The 27,797-nt window shown below is 40.4% G+C and overlaps 1 protein-coding gene across 2 annotated transcripts; it reads right to left on the bottom strand.

Annotated features, from left to right (window-relative positions):
• On the bottom strand, nt 1-26,119 carry ACBD5 (acyl-CoA binding domain containing 5). 2 transcript variants are annotated; one of them, XM_065731411.1, is made up of 14 exons: nt 26,057-26,119; nt 25,697-25,806; nt 24,592-24,712; nt 23,080-23,152; nt 19,768-19,879; nt 19,598-19,630; nt 10,423-10,560; nt 9,366-9,566; nt 8,589-8,695; nt 6,468-6,744; nt 5,652-5,851; nt 4,006-4,056; nt 3,609-3,718; nt 1-1,213 (listed from the first exon to the last, which is right to left on the bottom strand). In XM_065731411.1, exons 2-14 carry the CDS (start codon nt 25,770-25,772, stop codon nt 1,201-1,203), a joined length of 1,512 nt encoding a protein of 503 aa, XP_065587483.1. In that variant the 5' UTR covers nt 25,773-25,806; nt 26,057-26,119; the 3' UTR covers nt 1-1,200. The 2 variants fall into 2 exon arrangements, with proteins under 2 accessions (XP_065587483.1, XP_065587484.1); XM_065731412.1 differs by lacking the exon at nt 19,598-19,630.
• Nucleotides 26,120-27,797: the final 1,678 nt, after the last annotated feature.

The following is a 27,797-nucleotide window of genomic DNA, read 5'->3' as shown; positions in this document are numbered from 1 at the left end:
TTGCATCGATAACATGGTGACGTTTCTTTATAGCAAACGAGTGCCTTTGTTTTCTAATTAATTCCAGTGCACCTCCACTTCCCAGAAATTAAGACCAATGAGTGCATTTACCTGCCTACATATGCACAACTCTAGCTGTGTCTTGGATAACAAATACTCCATGAAAGAATCGGCACCAAACTTAGCTTAAGTTTTGTTTCAGAAGAAATTAGGATGGCAGAGAAAGGAATACCAAAACTAATATCTTTCCTAGCACGAGTGGGGAAGAGTGCACAACAGATCAGGGACAGAGGAGCTCTTAATTTGACATAAACTGACAAAAGAAAAGTTGCAGCGCACAGAGCTTTGTCAGAGCTCAGAGATGTACTTACAGAGCAAGCTTGCTTTCTTCTTTAAAGCACCTTGTGCCTCAAGTATGGATTTCAGATCAAACAAGCTGCTGCCAACAGGAATATAGCTATGAATCAACGTTAGAAATATTAGGTGCAGTCTGCTTAGATGGATCCTCGCTTTGGAGGGATCACACCTACTTACAAATGCATATTATTTCACAGTCCCTCAGTTACTGGGGGCCCTAACTTCAGGGATTTTTACCAATTCAAAGATCTCACTTAAGATCTTGAAGGATAATGGAAGCTTCCCACTTCATCTCTGAACAGTTTACAGGGAAGTTCATCCCACATCGGTTTAGCAGCAAAAATAACCAGTTGAATTCCTAAGAGCTATACTGTATTTTTCCAACAGCTTACAATGTGTTAATTCATAGTTCATTAGTGCTTTCATCTCACAGTACGTAAACCTGTGGAAAAACGGGTAGAGAGATTTTCATCATAATCTTATTTCTACATTAAAGTGACAGCTTTACATATTTTTTTGCTTTTTCTTATACAAAGATGATATTTCTCTGTTATCTGGCATCAGCAAGGCTAGTAATCCCTAAAGGCCCATCCACAAACAGGTTCCAAAATAAGTAATGTTCATGTGGTTTTAAGGAAGAAATTATTAAATTTTATTTGTAACCTAGGAGCAGCAAATCATTCAAGTATCAGTGGTGTTAGTCCTTAAATGTTCAGCTCAAAGGTTGTACAAATATTACTATAACAGAAGGAACATCAGCCCAAATCCTGAGGTTCTCTTAAGAATTCAGAATTCCTTCACTCCCCAGGGCCACCTTCTGCTTGTCTTAAACGTCATGATGTCTCAGTTCAGCTTTCTAGAAGAGGAAACAAATAGATTAGGTTAATGTACATGACTATTTTTCATTTGTCTAAATTCATAAACTGATTCAGTTTACACATGACAGAAAGATTACTAGTCCTTCAAAACGCAGCACCGCTTCAGGATACCCAAAAACCGGCCTCAGATTCATAGAATCACAGAATTGCTTGAGTTGGAAAGGATCCTCAAAGGCCACTGGGTTCGACCCCCTGCAATGAACAGGGACACCACAGCTACATCAGTGCTCAGAGCCCCGTCCAGCCTGACCTCGGTGTCTGCAGGGATGGGGCACCCACCACCTCTCTGTGCAACCTGTGCCACTGCCTCACCACCCTTACCGCAAAAAAACCTCTTCCTTATATCCAATCTGAATGTTCTCTCTTTAAGTTTGAAACCACTTCCCTTAGTCCTGTCACAGCAGACCCTGCTGAACAGCCTGCCCCTTCCCTCTTACAGCTCTCTGTATATACTGGCAGCCTGCTCTCAGCTCCCCCCGGAGCCTTCTCCTCTCCAGGCCGAACAGCCCCAGCTCTCATAGAGGAGGAGCTCCATCCTTTGCCTCATTTTTGTGGCCCTCTCTGGATGCCAGCTTTAGTTAGAGATACCCCTCCCCAGGGGCACCAGCTAGGCACAAAGCCCGTGCAGGCTGGAGAAGGCTTTCTCACCACCCCTTCCATGCTCCGTACTTCAATGCTGAGTCACCTCACAGAGTAGCAGAGACCCCTAGTGTATGATCTAGGACAGCATGTGTATTTTAAACCTAAACCTATACAACATGGTCAATATATGCACTGTGTACACAGCTACTGCCTAAAAGCTTAACACACCCTCAAAGAGTACAAGCTGAAACTGGCACTGTGACAACAGAGAAGGAATCTTGTTTCATTTCATCTCCAAGTGTACCTCCTCCCCTTAGCTAAAGGAGATGAAACTCCTGATGGAAAGGTGATGCAGGAACAGCCCTTGAACATAGGAATATTTCTTCACAAACAGAAGAGAAAGGGACTGGAGCATCTCTTCTATGAGAAAAAGCTGAGAGGACCACTCAGCCTGAAGAAGAGGAGGCTCAGGGAGATCTGAAGGGAGGATGCCAAGAGGATGGAGCCAGGCTCACTTCAGTGGTGCCCAGTGCCAGAACACGGCACAAACAGAAACACAGGATGTTCCATCCAAACATCAGGATACAGCCTTTCACTGTCAGGGTGACACAGCTCTGGCACAGGCTGCCCCCAGGCAGTGCAGGATCCTCCTTGGAGACCTTCAGGAGCTGCCTGGACGTGGGCCTGGGCACCCTGCGGTGGGTGTCCTTGCTTGAACAGGGTTAGGCCGGGCAGACCCAGGGGTCTCTGCCATCCTCAGCCACGCTGGGATCCTGTGCTTTCCCATCCAAGAGAAAATTAAGCCACAAAAACTTTCAGTAATAAAGAAGTTTCAATTGAAGCTCGTTCTAGTAAGATCTACACGTCTGCAGACTCCTTGCACAGTGATAGAAAAGGAAAAGCTCAGGAATAAAAGGTAAGAGCATGCAGTATTAACAAAGTCAGGTGCACGGTTTATGTAGTAACTAGGGAACATTAATTGGATATTCTAATGATTAAAAAGTGGAGAACAAAGTAAGATAAGAGTACAGCTGTCCTTCATCTGAAGGAAGTCCAAGTACACATTACAAAAATACCACTGCAACTAGCAAGTCAATATTAAATAATAATTGGGGACATGAGACTCCATAAAGTATTTGACAGGAAACAGCATGGCACAAGGTGAGCAGGGAGCCCAGCAAGCACTGGAAATGGCTCAGGAGGATATTGGGAGTGATAGGGTCACAGAATGAAATGGACACACCTCCAAGGTATCCAGCATTGACTGCTTATGTATACTCTCTGAAACTGCTCTTCTGCATCACTTCATGAATTTAGAAGAAGTTCCCTCCACTGAGCACACTACATGGAGAGTCACATTAACCAACAGTTTCTTACACTGAGACATTTTCTCTTCATGTCTCTTTCTAGTAGTCCCAGCTAATGGAAGGCACTCCTAGCTTCCAGCATCTCTTCTTGAGCATTTGTCTTGAGTTTTGGGGAACAAACCACACGCATTTCTAAGACCACCACATCACAGACTCTACTGTACGATGTGCTTTAGCTTTCTGCTGTCAGAGCGAGGAGTTCCCAGTACGGAAAAGAAAACATTAAGCAAGATGCCCTGAAGCAAAGAACCCATCATGCTCCCTGTTCTGATTTGGAACTCATGGTTCAGACACACTGCCAAAGATGCAACCCTTGCATTATTCTTATTTATGAAGGCAGTTATTTTTATGTCTAAATGACCTTCATACTGATCATCAACAGATAAAGGAAAGTATACATGACCCACTGAATGCACATCTTTACCTTCGCTTCCTTTGAAGATACACGTGCACCAACCACTGGGCAATAAATGGCCATACAACAGCAAAAGCTAAAATACCAGGAGAAATTTCGAAGGGCCACCACGATGGTTTCTAAGGAAAACAGAAAAGAGTCAAGGTCAGCAACCTGCACGCACATACAGAACCACATCTGTACTTCATGAACGTTTCAAATGCTATGATACCAAGGTAGAAAAAACTGGTAAGACCAGAAAAAAAAATAGAAGATTTGCCTATCAAATATTTTTTTCAGGCACAAATTATTTTTGGATCTTAATCAAGGAAGAGACAACATGAAAAGCATTGAAAGAAAGCTAGATACAAAATATTCATCTCATCCTTTCACGCTGCTTTCTGCAAACAGATAAAACAGTATTTACCTTAAGAGAGGAGGCAGGCTGGTAATTTGACTGTACTGCTGCAGATCTTGCCTTTAAATACAAAGAAAGGACAGGTGAATGTCAAAAAGAAAATGGCAATTATAGTATTTCTGCTTCACAAAATGAGAATATTCAGTTCTTCGTCTTACGGTGGCTTTGCAGTCTGTTTGTATGACAGTCTGAGGAACAGTACTTGAAAGGAAAGGAAGCTTCTCCTTGACATTGTTAAAGAGTAGTACCACTCCCAGTGCAGCCCATTTTACACCACTTGGTTTCCAACTTAACCTCTCAAGCTTCCATTGATCTTCAGAGCACTTTTATCACATTTCTGTGTGTTAAAATATGAATCAGTATCACTGGCTGAACCTCTCTACAGTTTTTCAAGGCTCCCTGTGCCCATGCTGTCACTGCAATTTCTTCATCTCTGGTCCACATCCAGCAGCTGCAATCCAGAGATGTAGTCCCAGTAGGTTAACTCACATAACAAAGTATTTAAACACTTGTCTGCATAAAGGGCAAGAAGCATTCTACCACTGTGGCCTGAGCTATAGCTACAGGCACATCTAACAGTACAAAGGAATCCATCCAAAATCTTCTAGGCAGTCAGAGAATGAGAAGTACCAGAAATGTTTCAAGCCTTTTCCCACATAGTGTTGTGCAGGAACAAAGAAGCCTGCTTCCTAGGTCTTTCCTAATGAACATGTGAACCAGAAGTTTCTTGACTTTGCTGCTCCTCAGAAAATGAAAGCACAGCATGAACTGCCAGGGAAAAATCTCTTACTACTTCATGTATTGCTTTGGTAAAAAGAAAAAAGAAAATCATCTGTATCCAAACACCAGATTATTGGCCAGCTAAGCTGAAGCAAAATTATGGTTTTAAGAAATCCTCTTCCCTGGCTGCCTTAGATTTGGAGCGTGCACATCTCACAGGATGCTGCTGACACACCTCTACAACATTCAGGTAGATCAAATATTAACACAGCAAAGAGAACCAAATATTTTTGGCTGCTGGTTGAACTATATTCACAGCGCGTCCTATCCTCCTGCATACACTATTAAGTGTAACAGTATTTCCACCAAAATATAAAGAAACACTACATCAACAAATATCTGATTTCTTTTGCCTGTCTCATGCATATGATGTGAAACTCCAAGGGAGTTGGATTACTTTGAAGGAAAAGAATGCTATGAAGAACCAACCTGCTAGCTGAATAATGGACCCAGAACTTCTGCCTGCAAACATTTACCCATCTGGGACATTAAGATAATCTCTTTTCCTCTGAAAATGCATTGAGATCTACTGACAAAGATATATGGGATTGCATACTGCTAATGTTAACCGTGGAATACCTATGTTGTGACTGCACGATGTGTACTGACAATGATGGCTGAGGTCCACTGTGTAACAAATGAGCAAAGTAACGTACTGTTAATATCTAAGTTAATATGCACAGCTTCGTTCACAGGCACAACATCCTGAGCTGTGTTCCTGAGATTAGGTAACAAAAAGAAATTCTAAGCTGAAACAAAATACAGAATATAACTGCAATTTATTTACAGTTTAAGAAAAGGTCATTGTAATCTGAAAGCATAAAGATATCCAAGGAGATGTAACAAAAACGTGATCAAATGACTTCAGTGTTTACCTGTGATGCTGTAACTGCCTCCAGCATATGCAACCTCTGCAGGACATTCTGCATGTCTTCTTGCAACCGCATCAGCACCACTGCAATCTGCTCATTGAGGCTGCCCCGGGGTCCTCTGTCGGATCCCCAGCGCTCTCCATCCCCTCCATTGCCCATCTGTCCCCCTTGTGAGCCATCACCGAGAGGATGCAGTCTGTGCCCTACGTTGGGAGGGAAAAACAGATGCTCAGAACACAGACTGGGCTATCGCCTCTACTGCAGATGTTTGTTTGGAACACTTGTTTAGTTTTCTTCCTCCCCAGATGAGTGCTGCAGATCAGCACAAATAGAAGGTGTGGGTAATACCCAAATAATAATAGAAAACTGTGTAATTGATACCCTTCCAAGAGGTGCCCTGGTTTCAAATAAGACCCTGTACACATATAAGTGCACATGTATTTAAAAATAAATACACAACTTGTAAAGAAATTTATCACACAGACAGTTGGGTTTTGAAGATTACACTTAAAGAAGGGAAGGTGCTATAACAGCAGCTGGATTTTAAGGTAAGCCAAAACTGAGGCAGTCAAAATGCTTATTAAAAATCTTCGTAACACAATAATTTTATTCTGTAATGCTTATTATGAATGACATAAACACTTGGAACACAAAACTGATCACTACCCACTGGAATTAATATTTTACTATCTATTTTTACTGTGAAGGACAGAGGTAGGACAGTACAGTGAGACTGTCCCACTTAACCAGTGCTTCTTAGTCTCCCATCCTTTATAGCCAAGAGCCCAGTAGGAAACTCAAAAGCTGTGTGTACAGTACCTCTCCCTCTTCTGACACCATAGAAATCTGCTTTTTCTCCATCTTTCTTCTCTTTGTGAGGGGCCCCATTACCAGCTTTGCCATCTTCTCCTCCACACTTGACTTCACCTTTTTCTTCAACTGCTCCTTCTATAGCATTTCCAAGCTGCTGATTCCCAGCAGTCGTGCAAGCATTCCTTGGAGGATCGGTATTTTCTAACAGAAGATGGTGATCTACATCCAAGAAATGGGATGAACGCTTTAAAGATCCTTTAGCTGATGTGATGACCTCCAAGGGCTACAAATTAACATTAACAAGTGATTAATGTCTGTAAAATGCAACAGTTAACCAAAAAAAAAGGAAGAAGCAGTATCTTTTCTTTCCCTTTAAGAGAATAGCTTGGTCTGCATTAAGACTTTTAACAGGAACATATGTTTCAATACAGAATGTGCTCACTGTTGCTCACATGTACTTTCCAAATTGAGAAGGTTAGACATTCACTGGAGACAAATATTCTCAAAACACTGAACTACCTGGAATTACTTTAGACATTTTCCAGCACACAGTAATACTCATTGAACCTTCAGAAGATCTCAGAATGTTCAGTTTTCCCTTGGCTTTGCCTCCCAGATAGTGAAGAAGTATTGTAAACTAACTGGTGAACCAGCCTGTCAAAAGCCATGTGCTATTAGCAACCTTGGGCTAGCAGTGCTTACACTCACTGCAAAGAAATCACAGTATTTATTATCAACCTGTTCAAAATTGCTTGACTGCACCCTGTATTTTTCACAAATAAAAGTAAACTTTACTAAGTTTTTCATTGAAAATCTCTGATACTGAAGAAAGACACTAAGAATAGAAGGCATGGACATAAACCAGGTCATAATTACATGTTCTGCAAGAAAAAGGAAAAATAGCAAAAAAGAGGAGGAAAAGAAATGGAAACTGATGATAAAATCCTGTTTGTTAAATACAGTTCATAAACCTGTATCATCATAACTGACTATCAAGTATTTGCTACACTTCGCAATATTTAAGTTCAGTGAATGTTTTCTAGCTTTAGTCTGTCTGTAGCTGTACTTCTATATTTATTTCTATACACGTTTATCTGAACTAAAACTTTTTGTGTTCCAGTTGGGAAACTGATACCTATCCACCCACTCCAATTAAAGAACCTCAAACAAGTTCAAACAATACACAAGACAATTGGGAAACAACCTACATAAAAGATAGCATGAAGCATTTCTACCAAATCACCTTTCGCAATAGGTTTCACCGCTGCACAGGATTCTGATTTGCTAAAGGAACTCTCTAGATCTCAGGAAACAGACAGATGAGAAAACAATGCAATACTGCAGTGCTTGCAGGTCTTTCTGATCCCGTGCACCATTCACACACTCCTCCCCTGAATCAGGAAGCTAGGTGTTTCAGTACACTCAGCCAAGTCTACACTTAAACTGGATCTCCAAAACAAGTCCAAGCCAGCAGTTCAACTACGACCACAGTTAATAAAGCAACAGTTCAGTGATAACTAAGCCAGTAGAGATGGTGCCCACCTTTTACATGGAAGTCAAAGATGCATGTTATGGCTGAAGAGAGTACAAGAACACCCACAAATCATCATCATCTCCCAGTTCTCTAGATCTAGGCCACTTTTCTCCACTGGCCTACAGGCTGCCTCCTTAGGCTTACTCTTTATTTATTCTAAGAAACAAATGCAGGATTTATCAGGCCAGAGAAAGAAAGCAAAACTCCACACATTTACAAAGATCCTGATTCTGAGGGACAGCTGAATTCTGGTCCCTACATACGTTATTAGACCCAAAATTCATCTGTGGATATAAGCCTTACTTTCTTCGTACTGTTGATTTTGACAGGTGTTTCTATGAACCACTGGTTTTGATCATTTCCCCTCATCTAAATTCTCTGAGGGCTAAAATATTGAGACTGTTAGACCAGTATTAACCAAGCTGTAAAAGACTGATAATAAAAAGAACACAAAATGACATCCAAATAAGAGAAAGGTATGTGTGTGTTGTTTCAGTCACCTCTGTATGTCCAGGGTCACCTGACAGACAGGAATCTATCTAAAAATTAGGCATATTAGCTTCAAACTACGTAGAGTAATACTAAGCCCTTACCTCTTCTAGTCCAAGTTGCTCCATTGAGTCACAATAAACTTCACTGTCTGAATCACTGGTTAAGTGCTGAGTTCCTGAGACCTCTTCAGTGTTCTCATCACTTACACCTGCATTTAAAGGAGGTGTGCACATGTGCTTTGTAAATGTGAGACAATATTGGCAAAGAGGAAAGCAACAAGTTAAAATATCAAGGTGAGCTTCACTTCATGCCCCTTTCATCTACTATTGTCATCCTATTAATATAGGAATGATACAAAATGTTTGCTAAGGGAAAACCAAACATCATATTGATATTTCTATGTTTGAAGATAAAAACGTTAGTTTTTGTCTGTTCATTTCACTCTCCTCCCTAACCTCAGTATAAAGTAGTTTTGCACAAAGTTATCAATTGATTTCAGACATCAGTTCAGGTAAGTTGGCATTTACAACATTTTCAGCCTTTGGGATTGACAACAACAGATATTAATGATTTTCATTTAATGGCAAATTAGCTTTCAAATGCAAATGATACATACATAGATAATACAATTAAAAAGAAAATTGCACATACAATTATAATTGAATACTTGAGCCTCCTTCTGAATTTACCCCTCTTTCTGTAAAATACGTTAAAAAAGCACCTTATTTTAAACTGCTAAAAATTTTAATTTAATTTCTTAGTATTCTTTCTTCATGACTGTACTACTGGAAGACACCACTTGTCGCTTCTGAATCCCAGGATTAAGATTTCCAAGAAAAAAATAAGCAAATTAACACTTGATCATGCAAGGAGGATACCTTGGTGAGCACAGTTATTAGCTGCTTCTAGGCTTGGCTCTGTCTTCTTTATTTCTTCCTCCACGTTCAAGCCATTCAGGGCAGATTTGGACTGGATGCCATTCTGCATATCTGGGATAAAGCTGTCCTTGTAACAATCATTAACAACAATATTTTCCAAATCCTTATCAGCTAATGATTCTGGTTTTGGACTCTTACATTCTGTAAAAGAACAGGAAAACCTTGCAAATAGAAAGCCAGGTATATAATAGCTAAAAACATCATTCTTAAAGCAGATAACTTTCTAATGGACTATATGTGAAATCTATGCACTGAACAAAACACAAAAACCAGATTCACATTTGCAAGAATTATCCTGTTACTGTAAAAAGTATTAATAAAACAGTTCAATTTGCATAAAGAGTAGGTGATGTTTAATGCATAACTAAGCAATTTCACCATAGGTCCTTCTGACAAATGAAATACTTATCCTAATGTCCTTGGATGGAAGAAGAACGGCAAGGAATTCTAAATGTGTAATTTCATTTGGGGTTCACTCGACACTGGTACTATTCAAAACCCTTTATGAGCCCCAAAATGAATGCCACTGCAAGTTCTGTTTTCCCTTCTCTGAAGAGATATGATTTTCAATTCTACTGTTATTAACAGCTGTTACAAGTAACACTGGCAATAGAAAGGAAAATAAGACATGCTATTCTATCAGTTCTTAGATAACACCCTGACGTAACTTTCTAGCTGTCAAAAAACATATGACAGTAGAAGTACAACACTCACAATCCCTTGGGATTTTCTGATACTCCCACATCTAAAAAAAGAAACCAAAAAACTCTGGAAGAATCACAGCATGTTTGAGGTTGGCAGGAACCTCTGATTCCATCTGGTCCAGCCACTGCTCAAGAAGGGACACCCAGATCAGGGTGCCCACAACCACATCCAGGGAGCTTTTGAGCATCTCCAAGGAGATACAACCTCTCTGAGCAATCACTGCCACTGCTTCATCACTTGCACAGTAAAGAAGTGTTTCCAAGAGACCCTGGTCTAAGTGTAGAAAACATACCCTTCACATTTTGCTGTAGTTCTTTTTCTTCCTCTTCACGAAGACCTTCTTCTTCTGATTCTGCTCCACTATCACTACTTTCAGCTTTTCCATTCACAGCCTTTATATTTGGAGTGGAATTCATGACGTTACTAAGGTCTGAGAAAACATTCAATGAGGAAAAAATAAGTATTTTAAAAGAAACAAACATGCAACTCCCCCAGAAATATCAGGCAACTGCTGCACAAAAGCATTTCCATATTAAAAGAACAATCAACAAATGCCAGTTTTATTTCCGCATGCTCTTCCTTAATTATTTTGATGCTTCTCTTTTGTGGTTTACCACAGAATGCCTGACTTCTCATGAATGAATCTGAGGAAACCTACTGCAAAAAGACAGCACGTTACACATTACTTTCATGACAAAACCTCTCACCAAGACTATTATCCATACGTCTGGTACAGCTACAGTCACATTTCATCCATGGCCATATTCTCTGAATCCAGAAATCACTATTTTTATACAAGTTCCCTTTGGGGCTGAAATGCTTCAAAATTGCAAACTCCAAAACATTCTAATCAATGATGTGAGCAATCAGATTTCATGCAAGGGAAATATTCTATTAATATCTTGCCACAGTGGTTTAAACAAAATGTGGTAACAAAATGTATACAAATATTTTTCTGGCAATGTGTGCATGGAAGTAAACACTCTGAGTTCAGTGCAAAAGTTGGAGTAATAAATACACAGTGCATTTATTTGCCTGTCTAATCGCACAAATGTGTATCTACATATAAAACAAATATTGGAAAAAATTAACTGCTAAGCCTTTGTTTTCTGTATCTGTGATCGCTTCAAGGTTCATCATTTACTCCATGTTCAAAGGACTGCAAGGTAAAGATTCTTAAAAATATAAAAAGGAGAATTTAAGTGCCCTTTCTACAACCTACTGAAAAGACAGGAGTAAGTACATATTGATGATTTCAACCTTGTACTTCAGCACAGAGTTATTAAGGTATAAAGTGGACACAGTTCCCAGACGTCCCACACTTTATACGCTGACCACAAGGCTGGATTCTGGTTGCTTTGTCATCGTAGCACTCCATCTGCATAACTTGTACAATCCCTTGATGGAATCTTGAAAGATTAATTAATGTCAAGCCTTAAATTAATTAGGCTTAACATTAAAGAGCAAAATAATAACAATTATACCAGAGTTACCAAACCAGCTCTGCTACTTTCTATGCCACATGTAGTGCTAAGGGTTTTCTACTTTAATCTTGCAATGAAGAAATGATTTGCCTTCCCACAGCCCCTTGGTTTCCAAGATTACCTATACTGCTTAAAAAAAATCAAAAGAGCTTTTTTACAGACATAATGAATATGTTAAATATCCTCTTCACCTCAGTCTTACTGTGAAATCAGCACTCCATGGGCACCCTGCATCACTATTTCAGACTGATTTAATCAAACTTTCATCTGAAAAGCAACTGGAAAAGCTATCGCCTCTTTTGTAGACCACAAGAACACAAGCAATCACAAAGTCATTCCATTCCTCCTGCAAGAACTGTATTTGCAAAAAAAAAAATGACTTTCAAAGGAGATTCCCACCATATGCCCTGTTTATTCCTCACAAGCACGTTTCACTTACTGTGCATCTCAAATCTAGAGATGCTTATCAGGGAACAAACAGTGCAAGAGGGATAATATAACAGTTGCATCCACTGCAGCACAAGCAGTACAGGGCACAGTGACAGCTCACTGGTGATAGAGAAGCAGGGATCACCCTCCCTGTTGAATTAAAACGGGGTGGGGGAATAAACATGCCAGTGCCTTACCCAGGTGTGGGAGTAAACGGGAAAAACAAGACTTGGAGATGCATCTAGCTGTAAAGGCAGGTGATTAAAAAACTGCAATCACCTCACTCTGCTCAAGATATTGTAAAAAGTCCCAGCCACAGCACCAACGTATTTTCTAAGATATTCTTTTGTTTTTAAAGAGAACGTTGTTGAACATTCAAATGTTTCCTTGGTACTCTATTTCAGCAAGGAGATTATTAACCTGGGGAAACTTCCGTGTGTCACATTACACCTATTCAGTAGAATCACAGAATGGTTTGAGTTGGAAGGGACTTCTAAAGGCCACGTGGTCCAACTCCCTGCAATGAACAGGGACACCCACACTAGATCAGGTGCTCAGAGCCCCATCCAACCTGACCTCGAGTGTTTCCAGGGATGGGGCATCCACCACCTCTCTGGGCGACCAATGCCAGTGGTTCACCACTGTTATCATAAAAAAGCTTCTTCCTTGTATCTACTCTAACGTAACAAAAAGGTATAGCAGTGTGCTGTGAAACACCTAAAAGACAAAATCCCCCAAGACCCTATTTCTTCCACAAGGTTACTCTTAGCAACAGTGCTTCTGAAGACCACAAAGAGGCACAGCTTTGATGCAGACTCCAAAGAACGCAGCACATCGTACAGAGCCACAGCTGGCATGAAATTCCACGCTTCATTTTGCACTTTTACTCAGAATCCCTACAGTGTTACCCTCACCAGATCCATCCCCAACTGCTTCTACTTCTGTGGGGTGAGAGCCCCAGAGCCTTGTCAGAACCAACTAGTAGCAAATTCCACAGTCTTGTGAATACATCAGTAGTTGCTCCCTGAAGAATGAATATTTTAATATGAATAACTGCATCAGATTGATAGTAGCAAAATCTTAGCTACTAAAAGATTATTTCTACGACTTTTACTTAGAGCACTTTACAAAGGGACTTTTTTGTACTCCTATGTTTAAGTCAACTAATGCTCTGTCCAAATTTGGGTGTCAAGTCCCCAGACACCAGCATATATAAATGCTGTAGAAAGTTACTTTGATAATCAGGTAACTCAAATTATTTTCTTGCCATCATAACCCAACATTCCATGCTTGTAGCTGATCCATGTAGGCCTCCTGTTTCAACTGCAAGTTCATGGAACAATGTTCTGCCATTTCTCATTCGCCTAGTTTCACAAACCTCCTCCTTCCTTTTGAAACCAACACATCCCCATACTGTATTAATGCACAGAGAGATCACTTGCCACAGGGGAAGGAGTACATTTCAGGGTTTAGCTGTGCACTGCAAATCCTTCTGATATTTATCCTTTCATAACAGCCTTCTAACCAAAAGCCTCTTTGAGCAGTCTATGAAACAAATTACAGTTGATTTGCCACCAGAACTGAGGTTCTAAGTAGTATTCTAACACATAGTTCAGAGCACAGATATACATCCTTCCTGGTCTGCAGCTGTGCTGGCTGACATAGCCTATGCTCACCCTTTATCCCTACGTGATACTACATCACCTTTGATTCAGGTTTGCTTAAACATCAAATTTTAAAGTGAATAATAGACTTCCACTAGCCTAGCTTGGTTTAACTGCAAAGCACACGGATGAGCAGCTCAGAGGACAGAATGCTGAAACAAATGGCATCTGAAGCTTCATTTATTTTCTGAGGAGAAAAAGAAATGGTACATGCAAGCATCAGTGTGTAGTAGATCCTCCAACTTGAAGACTTTCTATGCCCTCATTTCCTTCCTTTTTTTTTTTTGACACCACTCTATAAAGATGCACTACAACACACTAATGAACTACCCTCACAGTAAGACTGGAAGAAGGCATGTCAAAAATAAAGACAAAAATATAAAATCCCTTACCTACCATTATTTATCCCTCTTGTGTTCTTTGCAAATCACATTTTCCTCTATACAGTTTCCCTTCTTTTGTTTAGTCTTCCTGAACCTCACTACAGCAGGGAAAAGACTTGTACTTTTTCTTTAACTTACTCCAGACGACCACAGCCCTGTTTTGTCCACATTCCCCTCTCTGCTTATGTGCTAGTAAAGCTGTTACACAAAAAAGATATGCCACTTTATTTCAATAAACAAAGTAATCAACAACAGTCATGTCTTTATTCACCATTTACAAACACCAAAACAATTTGCGGATAAACATTATGAGCAGCTTCTTAGGCATACTATTAACTTGCAAAAAATGCACTAAGGATTACTGACTTAACCATCCTGGACCTTTACATTTTTCTTCTGTTATTATCAGTAGAGTTCCTCTCCATTCCTATCATTGGTACCTACTCCACTGAATTTTCTGAATTTTCAGGGCACTTTCCACGTAAAAAATAAGGCAATTGAGTTTCATTTGGATTGATGTATACATGGTTTTCTTTTGTCTGTGCTTCAGACTTCTGCCAGTAGAGACAACCTGCCTGTATTTTTGGAGAGTGAGCAGCTCAGTAAGGACAGCAGCTGAGCCCCAGGCAATCCCAACAATGGCAGGCAGTTTCATGTAATATGGCACCAGCCATCCAGAATACAGGGCCACAAGCACATGGCAGATCAGTTACATGGTGCACGTGCAGCCAGAATGGATCTAGACTTTGCCAGCTTACTGTCAACACCTTAAAGTGATCACACAAGAATGAACATAAAAAACAGCTGCTGCTTAGATTTTATATTAATTTTTAATAACTGCAATCATTCCAGGATCCAGGATGTCCCCATGTCTGGTACTACACTCCTCTGGGAGAATGAGCAGGACTTGCTATGCTCTCTTCTGTGTGGAAGAGACACAATCAATATTTGGAAATTTTTTGTTGCATAAGAAGTAGAAAGGAGTTATGTACTAGTGTGATGATTTATATAAAAGTACACATTAATATAATAACATACATCTGTCCCAGAAAATGATCAAAAGCCTGTAAAGAAAACTGAGTTATGCTTGAAAGCAACAGAAGAACCTATTTCTGGGTCACCTATAGTCCAGTCAACATAAGGTAATTTCAATCAAAAATTGTTTAGCCCTGTACAACAAAAAATACACAGGAAATAACATCAAGATTGTGTGCCCCACAACCTACTCTTAGCAACAGAACAGCAACAGTCTTTCACAATGACCACACTAAACACAGCCTTGTAGGTAATTGATGGCTCTACCATATATATTAGAGACTATGATTAAAGAAATTATTTTTCTTATAACAAAGTCATGCATAAAACACTAATCCACACTCACTAGGCAAAAAAAACAAAAACCCAAACCATTACTGTTGCCTCAGTTCCAGCATGAAACACAATACAGTCAGGCTTGCCTTGTAAAAGATGCTTTTGGAAGTAAACTGCTAATTGCTGAGATAAATACAAGAAGGTTCACACTAGCCTCCACGAATAAGATCTGCAGCCTTCACATAATCTCAGAGTGGCTGAGGTTGGCAGGGACTTCTGGGTCCCCCTGCTTCAACGCCTGCTCAAGCAGAGCCACACAGAGCGGGGTGCCCAGGACCACATTCAGGATCTGGAGGATCTCCAAAGAGGTAATTCCACAACCTCTATGGGATACCTGTGCCAGCACTTTGTCATCCACACAACATAAAAATGCTTCCTAATGTCTAGTCAGAACTTTATAGCTGTTAGCTTATCACAGGAAATTATAACTGGAAAGAAAGCTTAGAGCTCAGATCTTTAAAAACCTCTCTCACCCACCCATCAGTCTCTCCTGCCCCACATTTGTTCTGCTTTAATGCACCTCCTAGCTGTGCTATAGCTACCCATTTCAGATATCCTACTAAATCACAGCAATTTTGAACAGGGATTGCAGTTATTTTCCCCCTTCTTACAAAGCGTTAGGGATTCATAGCAATTGAGTTCCTTAAAAAATCCTAGTAAGGAAAGAGGAAGGAGGAAGAAGGAAATTAGTTTAAGCAAGTGTCTTTGAAGTCAAGAACAAATGAGAAACCGAGCTTATACAGCAAACACAGAGGGTGTTTCACAAGAAGCCCACACACAAGCAGGAAAAGCACGCCACCAAATGCTTCATTACAAAGCAAAGATGTTAAAAATGAGATGAGCGCTTTGAGAAAATACAACTTGAAAAAGAAACTAATCATATGCAATCTACAGAAGCACAGTTGGAAAGTATATTACATTTTAAGAGCAAGAAAAGTAATTATTACTTTTCACTTAGAAACAAGAGCAGACTCATTTCTTTCAAATGCAATGCTCCCCTCTAAGCCTTCTGCGTCCTAAACTGAAGCACTGAAATGGATGTACTTGCTTGCTCTAAAAGCATGCATACCTCAGTGAATATTGTCTTTTAAGCCTAGCTCTCACATCCAAACAACTGTTCAAAAACTATATCTGCTTGCAACTTCCGCCATTCACACAAGGTGCTGTTGAAGAGGCACCCTGTATGGGCAAGAAAGAAACAACAACCTGCACTGCAATCAGCACTGCCCCATAGTAGCCTATCTGGCAGTAACAGTATGAGACACTTTGCTTCTACACAGCTTATCACAGTTGCAATTACAGCAGTTGCAGTACACCTGAGAGGTAAGAGCTCAGGAGAAAAAAAAACAACACTGAGCAGGATGCCAAAGGTATCACAATGCTGAAACTTTCCTGTCTCCACAGTGAGTAACTTGCTGTTGCTGAAGGCAACATTTAGTCTTCACTAAGGTTTACGAGGAACATTTCTGCTCAGCATATCAGCAAAGGGACAACTATACTTAGTGAGATTCACTGACATAACTGTGTTTTGAAGTACAAGTCTTTTTTAGCAGTGGGCAGGACATCAGATTTATCGTTCATTTATTAGCAAGTACAACAAATTAAGGCTGCTCTTCTAAAGCAGCAATAACTCTCTCAGGTACAGTGACCTGTCCCTATCTTTCCCAATGTCCTTCTCCTCTTCCACCAGCTACAGACAAAAGGGTCCTTCTGTAACAATGCAAAAGTGACCTGTTCTCTTCTGTAGCCCTAAGTCAGATAAAGATGCAGTTTCTTCTTTGATATCTTGTATTTTATGGTCCTGAATTCTTCACCCCACCCCCCCCCACCCCTCCTAAAATACTCCCTGCCCATCAAAAAGACGATTCTCTGAAGAACCTGCCCAGGTTATGTGCTCTTGAAATATTCCTCAGACCTACGTAGTCTACTGGACAAAACTCTGTTCCCCCTCCTTGACTCTTCTTCTGATTTCCCAAAGGTAAAGCACAGCAGACCAAGCCCGAGGATCATAATGCGTAAGTCAGGCAAGTTTTTCTTAGCTGTCATTTTAAAGCTGGCATTTGAAGCCTCAGGGTTGTTCATTAAGGTGAGCCACAAACTCTGTTGACTCAGAGACAGTATTTCAATGGTTTGGATTTATCACTAACAATGAAACCACAAGGAGCAGAAATTCAATTTTAAAAGGCTACATTTCTGTTGAGAGGCCAATCTGCTGGAGACAGTAACACATCCAACCCATATTGTCTGGTAGCAGATTTTAAAGCAAGATGATATACTTTGATGATGTACTTTTTAGGAAGTAGCATGCAATTCTCACATAGATGGATAGTCATTTTCACACAAATAAAAGCCTGATGGAAAAGCCAAAGGCAAACCTTCATTCAGAACAGGACAAAAGAGAACAGAGTACAGTACAATACAAAAATAAAAATTAAAAAAAAAAAAAGATGGGGGGACTAAGAGAGGGGGAACAGTTTCCAGGACATAGGAATTGCCTGTCCCTCCAAAAAAAAAAAATTCAGCTTCCAAAACAGAAGCTATACAGAGCTGGGACAGAGGAGACTGGAAGAACACAACCAACAATAACAGTGCATCAGTTTTAAAGAGTCACCAGTATCTAACCACTTTGAAAACAAACTTGGGCAGAGCAGTTCAACTCCTCAGCTTGAATCTGGGAAAGTGAACAAAAATCATGATTCCATATTTCTATGAACTATTTCAAGACCTGTACTATGAACAATACTGATTATTTCCAGCTTCACTTCTCATCATAAAAGCAATAAAAGCACTGAAGAAAGGATTTCAAAAGTTTTAAGTGTAATGTAAAATTCTACCATAAAAGAATGGAATTCTGCACAAATTTTGTCTTAACTCAGTGTGGCAAAATTAGATGCTGCAGATTTAAGTTGTATGTGGATGACCATACATCATTAAATTTATTACAACAATAGCACAACAGGAAGTTTGCTATTCTGTGTTAATTTTACTTACACTGCCTCATGTTTAAAGCTGAATCTTCAAATGATACCTGTTTCAGCAATACATTTAGGATGCTTATCTTTACACTCCTGTGATTCTCTTTCTGCCTGAGTCTTTTTTTTCTTTTAAATAAGCCACTAGTGACACTTGGCCATAGAAGCCAAGTGTAAGTAAATCCTTATTACACAGCTGACTGACCTGAATCTACTGATACTCTTACAGTCTTGCCTATCAATCCAGCTGTCAGGCAAGCTTATTAACACCAGACATGAAGTATGCACAACTGTAGTTAAGAAAAAAATAGTTTCAATGTAGCCATTTATAAATCTCAACCATTACCCTTACTCAAACTGAAGGAATAACTATCTCCCTTTGAGACCCTGTGCCAAAACCAAATCAAAACTGTATTTGCTTAAGAAGGGGAAGAAACTCACATACAAAAGGCAACTTCACCAGTCATTGCCACTTCTTAAACATCTCAAATTCATCTTCGCAACTGTTTAGATTTTAGAGCTGTTAAAAGTTTCCTCCTTCTGCATTTCAACAGTTTAAACTGAAATTAAGACAGTTTAAAAACGACTAAGGCTTATATTACAATTTTACGAGCACATTACCTGTAACATAAAAAAACATTATCAAAACACTTTTACAATGGCATTGCTGAATAAAAGCATCACACTGATTTTTATGCAGCTACAACACTGCTAGGTTTGCCACTTGTCAGAAATATGAAGTGGTTAAAAAGACATTCCCCTGGTAAATTTGAGTCTCAAAAAGCTTAACTTAAAAGTTTCACAAACTCGTCTTATGTTCTGAAGGTGTTACGAAACAATGATTAACAACATTTTGACTGGGGAAGAACTTTTTTTAAATAAAATTTAGATCAGATGACAAAGCTGCATCACTGTGTAGCAGTACACATTTTAAACAGACATTTCTTTCAAGAATGAGTAGGCAAGGGATAGATTCGGGTTTAAATACATTTCCTTCTTCAGGAAGAAGTTTTCCTTCAGGTTTAACTTTCTCTTTTACCTCAAAATAGAAATAAATTCAGACTAATGAGGTGGCAAACCCAGAAGTCACAAGCATTAGCAGAAAATTACTACAGCACCAAAGCAATGGAAAAGATGGACTTATCCATGATTTCTTATTCCTACCTTCCAAGTATTTAGATACTTTCTCCATTCGAACTGCCATATAGTAGGGAGAATGAACAGAAAGATGCAACATTTAGCTTTAAAAATCACTTAAAGAAAACAAGCACCTCCCCCCCAAAAAAGCTAGAGTTGTGATTATTAATAGTACAAAGGAAGTTACTTGTCCGAACCTGAGGTTAGGCCAGATCCTCTGTTCTTTTTATCTTCTACTATTTCATAGAACGGGCCTATTACTTGTAGTAATTCTTCAACTTTGTCCGTCATTGGCATACTCTCAAGTATCTGCACAAGTCCAAAATATGAAGTACCTCATGAAACAGCATTCCAAGGATTCATCCATTTCAACTCATTTTTACAAACTGTCAGCCATTGACAACTTGGCAATATTTCACTGCATCTCTTAATACATTATTGTGATTTATTTAAACAAACAAAAAAAAAGAAACAACCTAACTTACCATACAAGAATCCTAATTAGCTTTCTTTGCCCAGGAAAAGATAATAAAAGACAGAAGAACTCACATACTTGACACCACTAAAGGACAGCTTCAGCCAAGTGTTAGCAGACTTTGGAATCCATTATTTCAGCAATTTAGAAGTAAACCAACTCAAAGTTCATCAGGCTGCTGTTATCTGATGCTATTTATTGATTTTACAGACTACCTTCCCACAAAGAAAATAAAACTGAAAGACTTATTTGCCAGAAGATTCTTCTGGTGATTCTTCAGCCTGCCATCTTCAGTGGAACTTAAGGCACACATCAAAAAGTTCTTTCCTGGGTCCACCTGAGCCCCCAGAAAACTCAAAATGGACAGAATACAGCAAAACTGGGACAGTGTAAAGACAGAAAGAGCAAACTGGTCAACTTCTGCTCTTAGAGAACTTTTACACTGATAAAAATTCCTTCATTTTAACTTACTGAAACAATACCTTTAATCATCTGAGAAGAATACTAAGTTTTAAATCTAAAACAAACAGAAGGTGTTTCAGTAACCTGGTAATATAAGTTTTAGATATTTCTATCCCATTCTAGTTTAAATCCTTTTGAGAAGTTTTTCCAGTGGTCATTTCATTACTTTTTTTTTAAATCATTATTATTATTTTTAAAAAAGGATGAAGAAAAGTAACTACACAAAGAGACTTGGGAAAAAACAAACTTCCATCTATGGTACATTTCCTCCTTCAGAAGGGCAATGGAAAGGAACAGATTGGAGGAACAAGTTGCCACCAAGCATGCATCTCACATAAAAGCACCAAGCACATCACTCAGCTGCAGAAGCAAAAGCTATAGCACCCTTTCACAAGGCAGAAGCTCTGGGCTAGCAGGTAACAGGCCACTTGCATACCAGCCAAATACACCAGGAGACAAAGATCCTATCAAACTGCAGTTTCACTGATGCTTCTGACCTATTTAGTGTGCATAATTCATTCTATATTTGTAAGTGTGAGATGCTCAGTGCTCAGATATGGAGCTAGAAATGAACCAGAAAAGGTTTGTTTTTCTTAAAAACAAGAAACAAACAAACAAAAACCCCAGCACTGATAGAAACAAAGGACCCAAAGTACAAGTTCAGTAACACACTTGTACTTGTTAGGTATTTGGATTTGTCATCTAAACCATAAGCCAACAGCTTTTAGGCAAGAGAAGAAAAGAATTAAAAAAAGAAGGAAAACAGACAAGACATAAATGAATTCTAAATTACTGTTTTCTTTAAAAGTCAGACAGCTCATATGTGAAGATCCTTGTTTCAAATTGAGAACACCATAGTGTTTTTTATGTCACTACTCAATATGTAATAAAATAATTTATTTGTAGTATAAATAAATTAATCTGAACAGAATTACAACAGAAAAGTTTCAGAAAAGGTGACTTGGAAGAGATATTTACTTTAAAGAAAATGCACCTGAGCTCAGATTCATCTTAGCAAGGACTAAGACACTAGGTGCCCACCCAGCACCTCAACATCTCACCCAGACCCCTTCCTCAACTACTGTGGTTTTCAGCACTACCATGTGAGGGAAGGGAAAATAAACAGCCAAAGCCATCAAACGAGTCTACAGTAATGTTAATGTTGTGAATGGGTCCCCTGGCACGTACAGCCTAAGGTTATGTCCCTGTGGAGGAGGAGGGAGAAAAACGGCAACAGTATACCCTTAAGTTACATCAGTATCTAAATGCTACCTCCCACTCTGACCATGGATACCTATGCAGCAACAACAGAGCACCTGCAGCAACACCATGGTGATCAGTGTGGCATGTGCTGATAGAACAGCCTGGTGGGTCCACCTGAACCACACTGCTTCTGATATTTCAAGTAGAACAAATCTGCTTGGAAAAGCTGAAGCCAGCATTTCAAGTGTGAAGGCTGAAGCAGCAGCAATGCAGGGTAAACAGATCCCTGGTTTCAAAGCTGAATGAGACACGAAGTCATTTGCTCTCCAATCCTTACACGTGATCTCTACAGAGGCAGAATATTCTTACTTCATTTGGGTCAAGTAAGCAGGCTTCCTCACAGGAGACTTACTAGGGTGTTTGTTTGGTGCAAACACACTGCACAACTTCACCTAATTTTTAGCACCCAGACATCAATTACTGCACTGAAAACAGCAAGTACACTACTGATGTGTCAATACATTTGAAAACTGACATTTGAAGGGAAGCACTAAATCTTGTGGTCTGCATTCAGAAGAAATTGCTACAATGTAGTGGGATTTTTTTTCCTTTCAATTTACCTAATTAAGATGAACAACATATGGCTTCCTCTGTCTTCTGGAGGTTTGGTGGGGTTACACCGTTTTCATTTTAAAGCAAAATCTAAAGCAGCAACAGCAGTGCCAACAAGAACAAAATAACCAAAATTACAGATAAAAAAAAAGTAGTTTAATTCCAGCTCCTTACCATGTGAAGGTTTTTTTTGCTACACCAATTATCAAACATGCCAAGTATTCCAGCACACGTTTAAGACTACTAAGATACTGTCCTAAGAGAAAAGCAAGTGTATTCAGAGTAAAACTTAAGCTTCACTCTTCTTGATGCTAACCTCATTATAATAAGTTATGGATACATTTTCATCCAGAATGACCACAAAAAAAAAAATTTAAATTGGAAAGGCTACCTAAAGTAGATACAGTGAAAGGATTGCAGAGCAAAGGGTTAGTCAGTAAAAGACAAGAAATCTTAATTCTGAACATTTACCTTAGTTAATGCTTCAGTACTTCTTTAGATCTGCCACTTAAGCTTCACATCAACTGGAACTCTTGTATTTTCCCCAAACCAACCCAAATTCAGCAGCTTTGAAGGAAACTACAGGATTTTATTTGCCCCACAGGCCAAACAGAATAGTACTCAAGTGTAGCAGCTCATATAAGTAAGAATTCATTTATAGCTCTGACAGCATTTAGTGAGAAGTCTTTCACATTGGCTAGTTTATCTCACAGCACATTTATTCTAAAAGATACCTTCCACTCATTAATAAATTTACCTTTTTCATTTCTTCAACATAGGCTATCATGGCTTCCTCTTTGGACATGTCTCCCAGGGCACTCCATGCATCCCTAAGAAAGAAAGTCACACATCTTCAGAGATTGCAAAGCCCACAGGATTTTTCAGCCTGGCCTCAAATAGGTCAGTTATATAATGCTCAAAGTTTATCTCACACAAGCAAAATGAGAAAATGTTTCCCCTTCCCTGGGGCATGGGTCTATGGGTCCCCCTCCCCAATCATCACAGAACTGGGCCAAACCAGCCCATAAAATGTTGACAAAAAGCAAAGTAAAAAAAAAAAAAAAAAAGCTAACTGCTGTTAAGTCCAGGTTTGTAATTCGCTAGGATAATTAAAACTGTGGGACATACACACAGAAGAAACAAAATGAACAGCCTGGGGACTAAATGGCTCCTCACAAATCAACTATGACCCTGTACCCAGTAAAGCTGGGTGCAAGTCCAGACATTATGAAAAATACACACTTCCATTTTGACTGAACTAAGGCCCTCTACAACAGAAAAAAAATAAACCCTAATACTTAGCTGGTACCTACAAACAGCTGTCAGTAAGTCAGGATGGACTGCAACAAAAGCATGCTGTATTTTCCATCTGAGTTTAGCAACAATGGAAAGATGCATCTGTCTAATAGGGAAATCATTTAATCATTGCCCCCAGCTACCACCACAGTTACTCATGACCTAGAAAATACCCACCTTACCAGTTCTGCAAGACAGAAAGTGCCAATCAAACTTTTTAGCACTGTAGAAAGAATCTGCCAGAACTCTGGCTGGAATAAAGCATTTCCTTACCCAGTACTACACTTCATTTGACACAATCCCTGCCTTTTGTCAGACTACTTGTCCCACTTACACCAAAACCCCAAGGCTGTGGGAACACATTTCAAGCCACAAACAGCCAGAAGAGTGGGAGCTTACTGTCCCAATCACACACAAAAAAAAACCTTCCCCCAGTTCACAGATCCCAAGAAGACCCTGACCATAGAGACAGGGATAATACTTGCTTCTCAGGAAAAGTTATTATAATAACTTAATCAGAGGAGCTATCAAACAGATCTTCAGGGCACCAAGAAGGCTTGTAATTTGACAAAGAAAACAGTCAGCAGCAAGTCCTGCCACTGAGTGCATAAACCAGGCACAAACTGGACTTCTCCCCAAGAGCTTGAAGCTGTATCAAAAGCTTTCAGTGAGCACCTATTTTATTTCATGCTCACATTATATAATATAACATAAGAAAAGAAAAATTCCAGATGCTATTCTACATCATACTCTGCAGAACGCCTAGTTTTGTTCTACAATGTGGATACAATGTGCACACTGCAGAGATAAAGGTTTATAACCCCCAAAAGTCATCTGAGAAACTTGAAACAAGAAGAAAAAACAAATCAAGTATCAGAGATTAAAAAAGGGAAAAGAAAAAAGATAAATCGTTATTTTAAAACTACTGTTCTTAACACTTCCACCCAAGCATAAAAAAGTCATGAAAAGTTACCATTTATATCTACCAATAGGATCCCAAAATCCAGGTCTTGGAATGTTACAGGGTCCTTGTGTTGCCTGTTTATAAAAGCTATAGAACTTCAGCATCATTTCATTCGTTGGCTGGAATGAACCTAGTGAAAAGCATTTTAAAATACAATTAAGGCATAATCAAGTATATCAATAAGTATTTTGCAAGATTAGTATTTCTGTCAGAAAATAGCCTGCAGTTTATTCCAGCCTCATTCACAGCAGTGCACTTTAAGTCCATGAAGAACACCCTCACTTCATCTACCTCGGGTCAGTCACACTGACAATATTTACTTTACAAACAGAGAGCAAGCTGCAGATTAAATAAGGGACTCTAACCTTCGCTGCTTCTAACGTCAGAATCCATAATTAGCAAATAGAGCAATAAGTAACAAAGAGCAAGGCTCCTTTCACTTCGTTTAAAGGGGCAGATTCCACTTCCAGTAACAAAGTAAGTCACAGGTCATTCTCAAACAGCCATCTACCAAAAGACTCCAGAATTTAGAACAACAATGACAACCCCTCCCGCACTGTTTTTGTTTACTCGTTATTTGACAGGACTTCCAATTACAGTTTTGGCACTCTTCCTCATTTTGTTCTCATTTCTTCCTTCACATAACAAAGATTTGTAGGGGTAGGAAGCGTAAACACAAAACTGCAATAACTGGCAAGAGGAAATTCATACTTACTCCTTTAAATTAAATATTCTGGGGCTGGATTTTTGTCATTAAGGGATGTCTGCAATGACCTTTAATCCGAGTTCCTGTCAAACCCGGCTTTACTCATCACAGTAACCAAAAGGATACGTTTTGGTTTTTCGCACCACCGTTCCGTTAACTCTGTCAGCAGAAGGAGCCCTTGACATCAGCTCCCGAGCCGTCAAACCAAGCCAAGACCCGAAGCAGGCCCCTCCCCAGCTTTCCCCGCGCAGAGCGGGCCGGCACGGAGCCGCAGACCCCTCCTTCAGGAGGAACTTTTTCCCGACTTCGGCCGGTGCCGAAGCGGCGTTTCAGTCGGACGGACCCCGCTCCCCCGCCCCGCAGACCCCATCGGCCGCGCCCTCCCCGCCGCCCCCAGGCCGCACTCACCATTTTTGGGCAGGCTCTGGATCACCTTCACGGCCGCCTCGAAGCGGGTGGCGTGCACGGAGCCGGTCTCCGCCATCTCCCCGTCCCTCACCGCCTCTCACCGTGCCGGACTGTGTCGGCGGAACGGGAGCAGGTGAACCTCCTCCGCCGTGCCGCCCGCAGCACGGGAAGGGGCAGCGAGGCGCCGGGCCGCCACCCCACCGCCCCCAGGCGGCAGCGAGCGCCCGGGGCCGGGCCGGGCCGGGCCCGCCCCGCTTCCCAGTGCTCCCCCTGCGGCGCGGCGCGGCGCGGCGCGGCGCCGGCTCGGCCTCGCCTGACAGAACGAGCGCGGACCCCGCGCAACCAGCAGCCCACCCCTACCTTCCTCCCGCCGTCAGGCGCCCATGTTATGTCTCCCACAGCAACGCCCTTCCCCTCCCATCGCACCGCCCCGGGGCCGTCCGGGGCTCGCTGGGAAACGTAGTTCGCCACCGCCCGGCACCATTTACGGCGCTGACTGTGTACCTTCAGGGGATTCCCTGCTGACCTGGCAGCCTGCCTTGCCACTTGCTGCCCTCTTACCCGCACCTGCTTCCACGTAATTCGCCTAAAATATCACTCTAGTCACACTTTCAGTGACTACTACTCACATGTAAAATCCCATTCCTAAATTTTTAAAGCCTAGAACCATGGAAATAGCTACTGCCGCGGTGTTCGGAATGAGTGCTGTTACAGTAACCAGCTGTCTCAGTAGCTAAACAAAAGCACTGTGCATCCAGCACACAAAATCACACAGAAGTATGCTAAAACTGATCTTGTAGCAAGTAGGATAGTTTACCCAGGGAGCCTCATGATGAACAGCCTTTTCATGCATAACCGAGTACAGAACCTTGGCGTTCTTGGCGATTCCTTTATCTGGTACTCAATAATGTGTACTTTAAATTCCTTTTAAGGCAGTTGTACGCTCACAGTATGTGCCCTCTGGTGGGAAAGCAAAAGCTCCACAGAGAGGGAATTAGTGTAGATCAGCCCATGCTCTGCTGAGCTACTTCATTCCACAAGGTCAGTAGCCAGCTGGCCAGGGAGAGCTTTGCTGGAGAGCAGCTTAAACTTCCAGGGGTGTTCAGATAGGATTCCCCATGCTGGGCAAAGGACAAACCTGAGTTATGAACATCACTGCTCCACTCACACAAATGTTACAGAAGAATTTCTCTGAAATTTTCATTTCCAGTGCTAGATTGCTAAAGCTCTTGTGTGTTCTATACCAACATCCATCTTTCTATCCACAAAGGTAGGAATGACAGAAGCGCAGATCAAAGGGAAGTGTTTGTTTGAAGATAAGTGGGTCTCTGCATAAATATGGATTCTTTGAGCATGCAAAGTGTTAACTGCAAAAAAAGTTATAAGGAAATGAAGGTCCTCTTGTAAGGCCAGATGCTGTGTAATTTCTATTTACCTGAGAAAATCTATAATTACATTTACCATTTAATTGATTTAAGACAAACACAATCTGCATTTTTATAATGAACATTCCCAGACTTTCACTGGAAGTAAACTTAAAAAGAGATGCAAATGACAACCTGTTTAATGGCTGTGTGAAGCAGAAGCCGCCATCTTTGCACTGAAGATGTGTGAGATCTGCAAATCCAGAAAGAAGCACTTGAAAATGAAGTAACTCAAAATAATCAGTACCAGCACACATCAAGAAATGGATGAAATAGTGAATGAGGCAAATTTGTGAGTGCTGGTGAGCCTGTGAGACCGCATCAGAAATGACTTTAATTTAAAGGCTCATGTATAATACTAATTAGCATGCCATTAGCTGTCCTTATGTGTACATATCATACTCTCACTGTACTTTGCTTCATATAGAGTTGACAACAATCGGATCTGAAGTACAACCAAAGAAGAAAACCTCCTCATCTTTTGCACACAGAGGAGAGTGGATCTACAGCTTTATCTCAGTCTGGGGACCTTGCCTTCATTGCTTGGAGAACAAAATTAATTCTCTGTACTCTTTTGGGAACCTATTGGGAATGACTGCATGTTTGTAAAATCTAATTATGATCTCTGTGTTGAACTCGATTGTGTTTCTGTCACCCTGCAGGAGCAGCTGCCAAAG

The sequence above is a fragment of the Cyrtonyx montezumae genome, unplaced genomic scaffold (assembly GCF_038088225.1).
Source record: "Cyrtonyx montezumae isolate F1298 unplaced genomic scaffold, pur_monq_1.0 scaffold_14, whole genome shotgun sequence".
Lineage (NCBI taxonomy): Eukaryota > Metazoa > Chordata > Aves > Galliformes > Odontophoridae > Cyrtonyx > Cyrtonyx montezumae.
The sequence above is the reverse complement of the archived record's forward strand: the minus strand, read 5'-3'. Positions and strand labels throughout refer to the sequence as shown.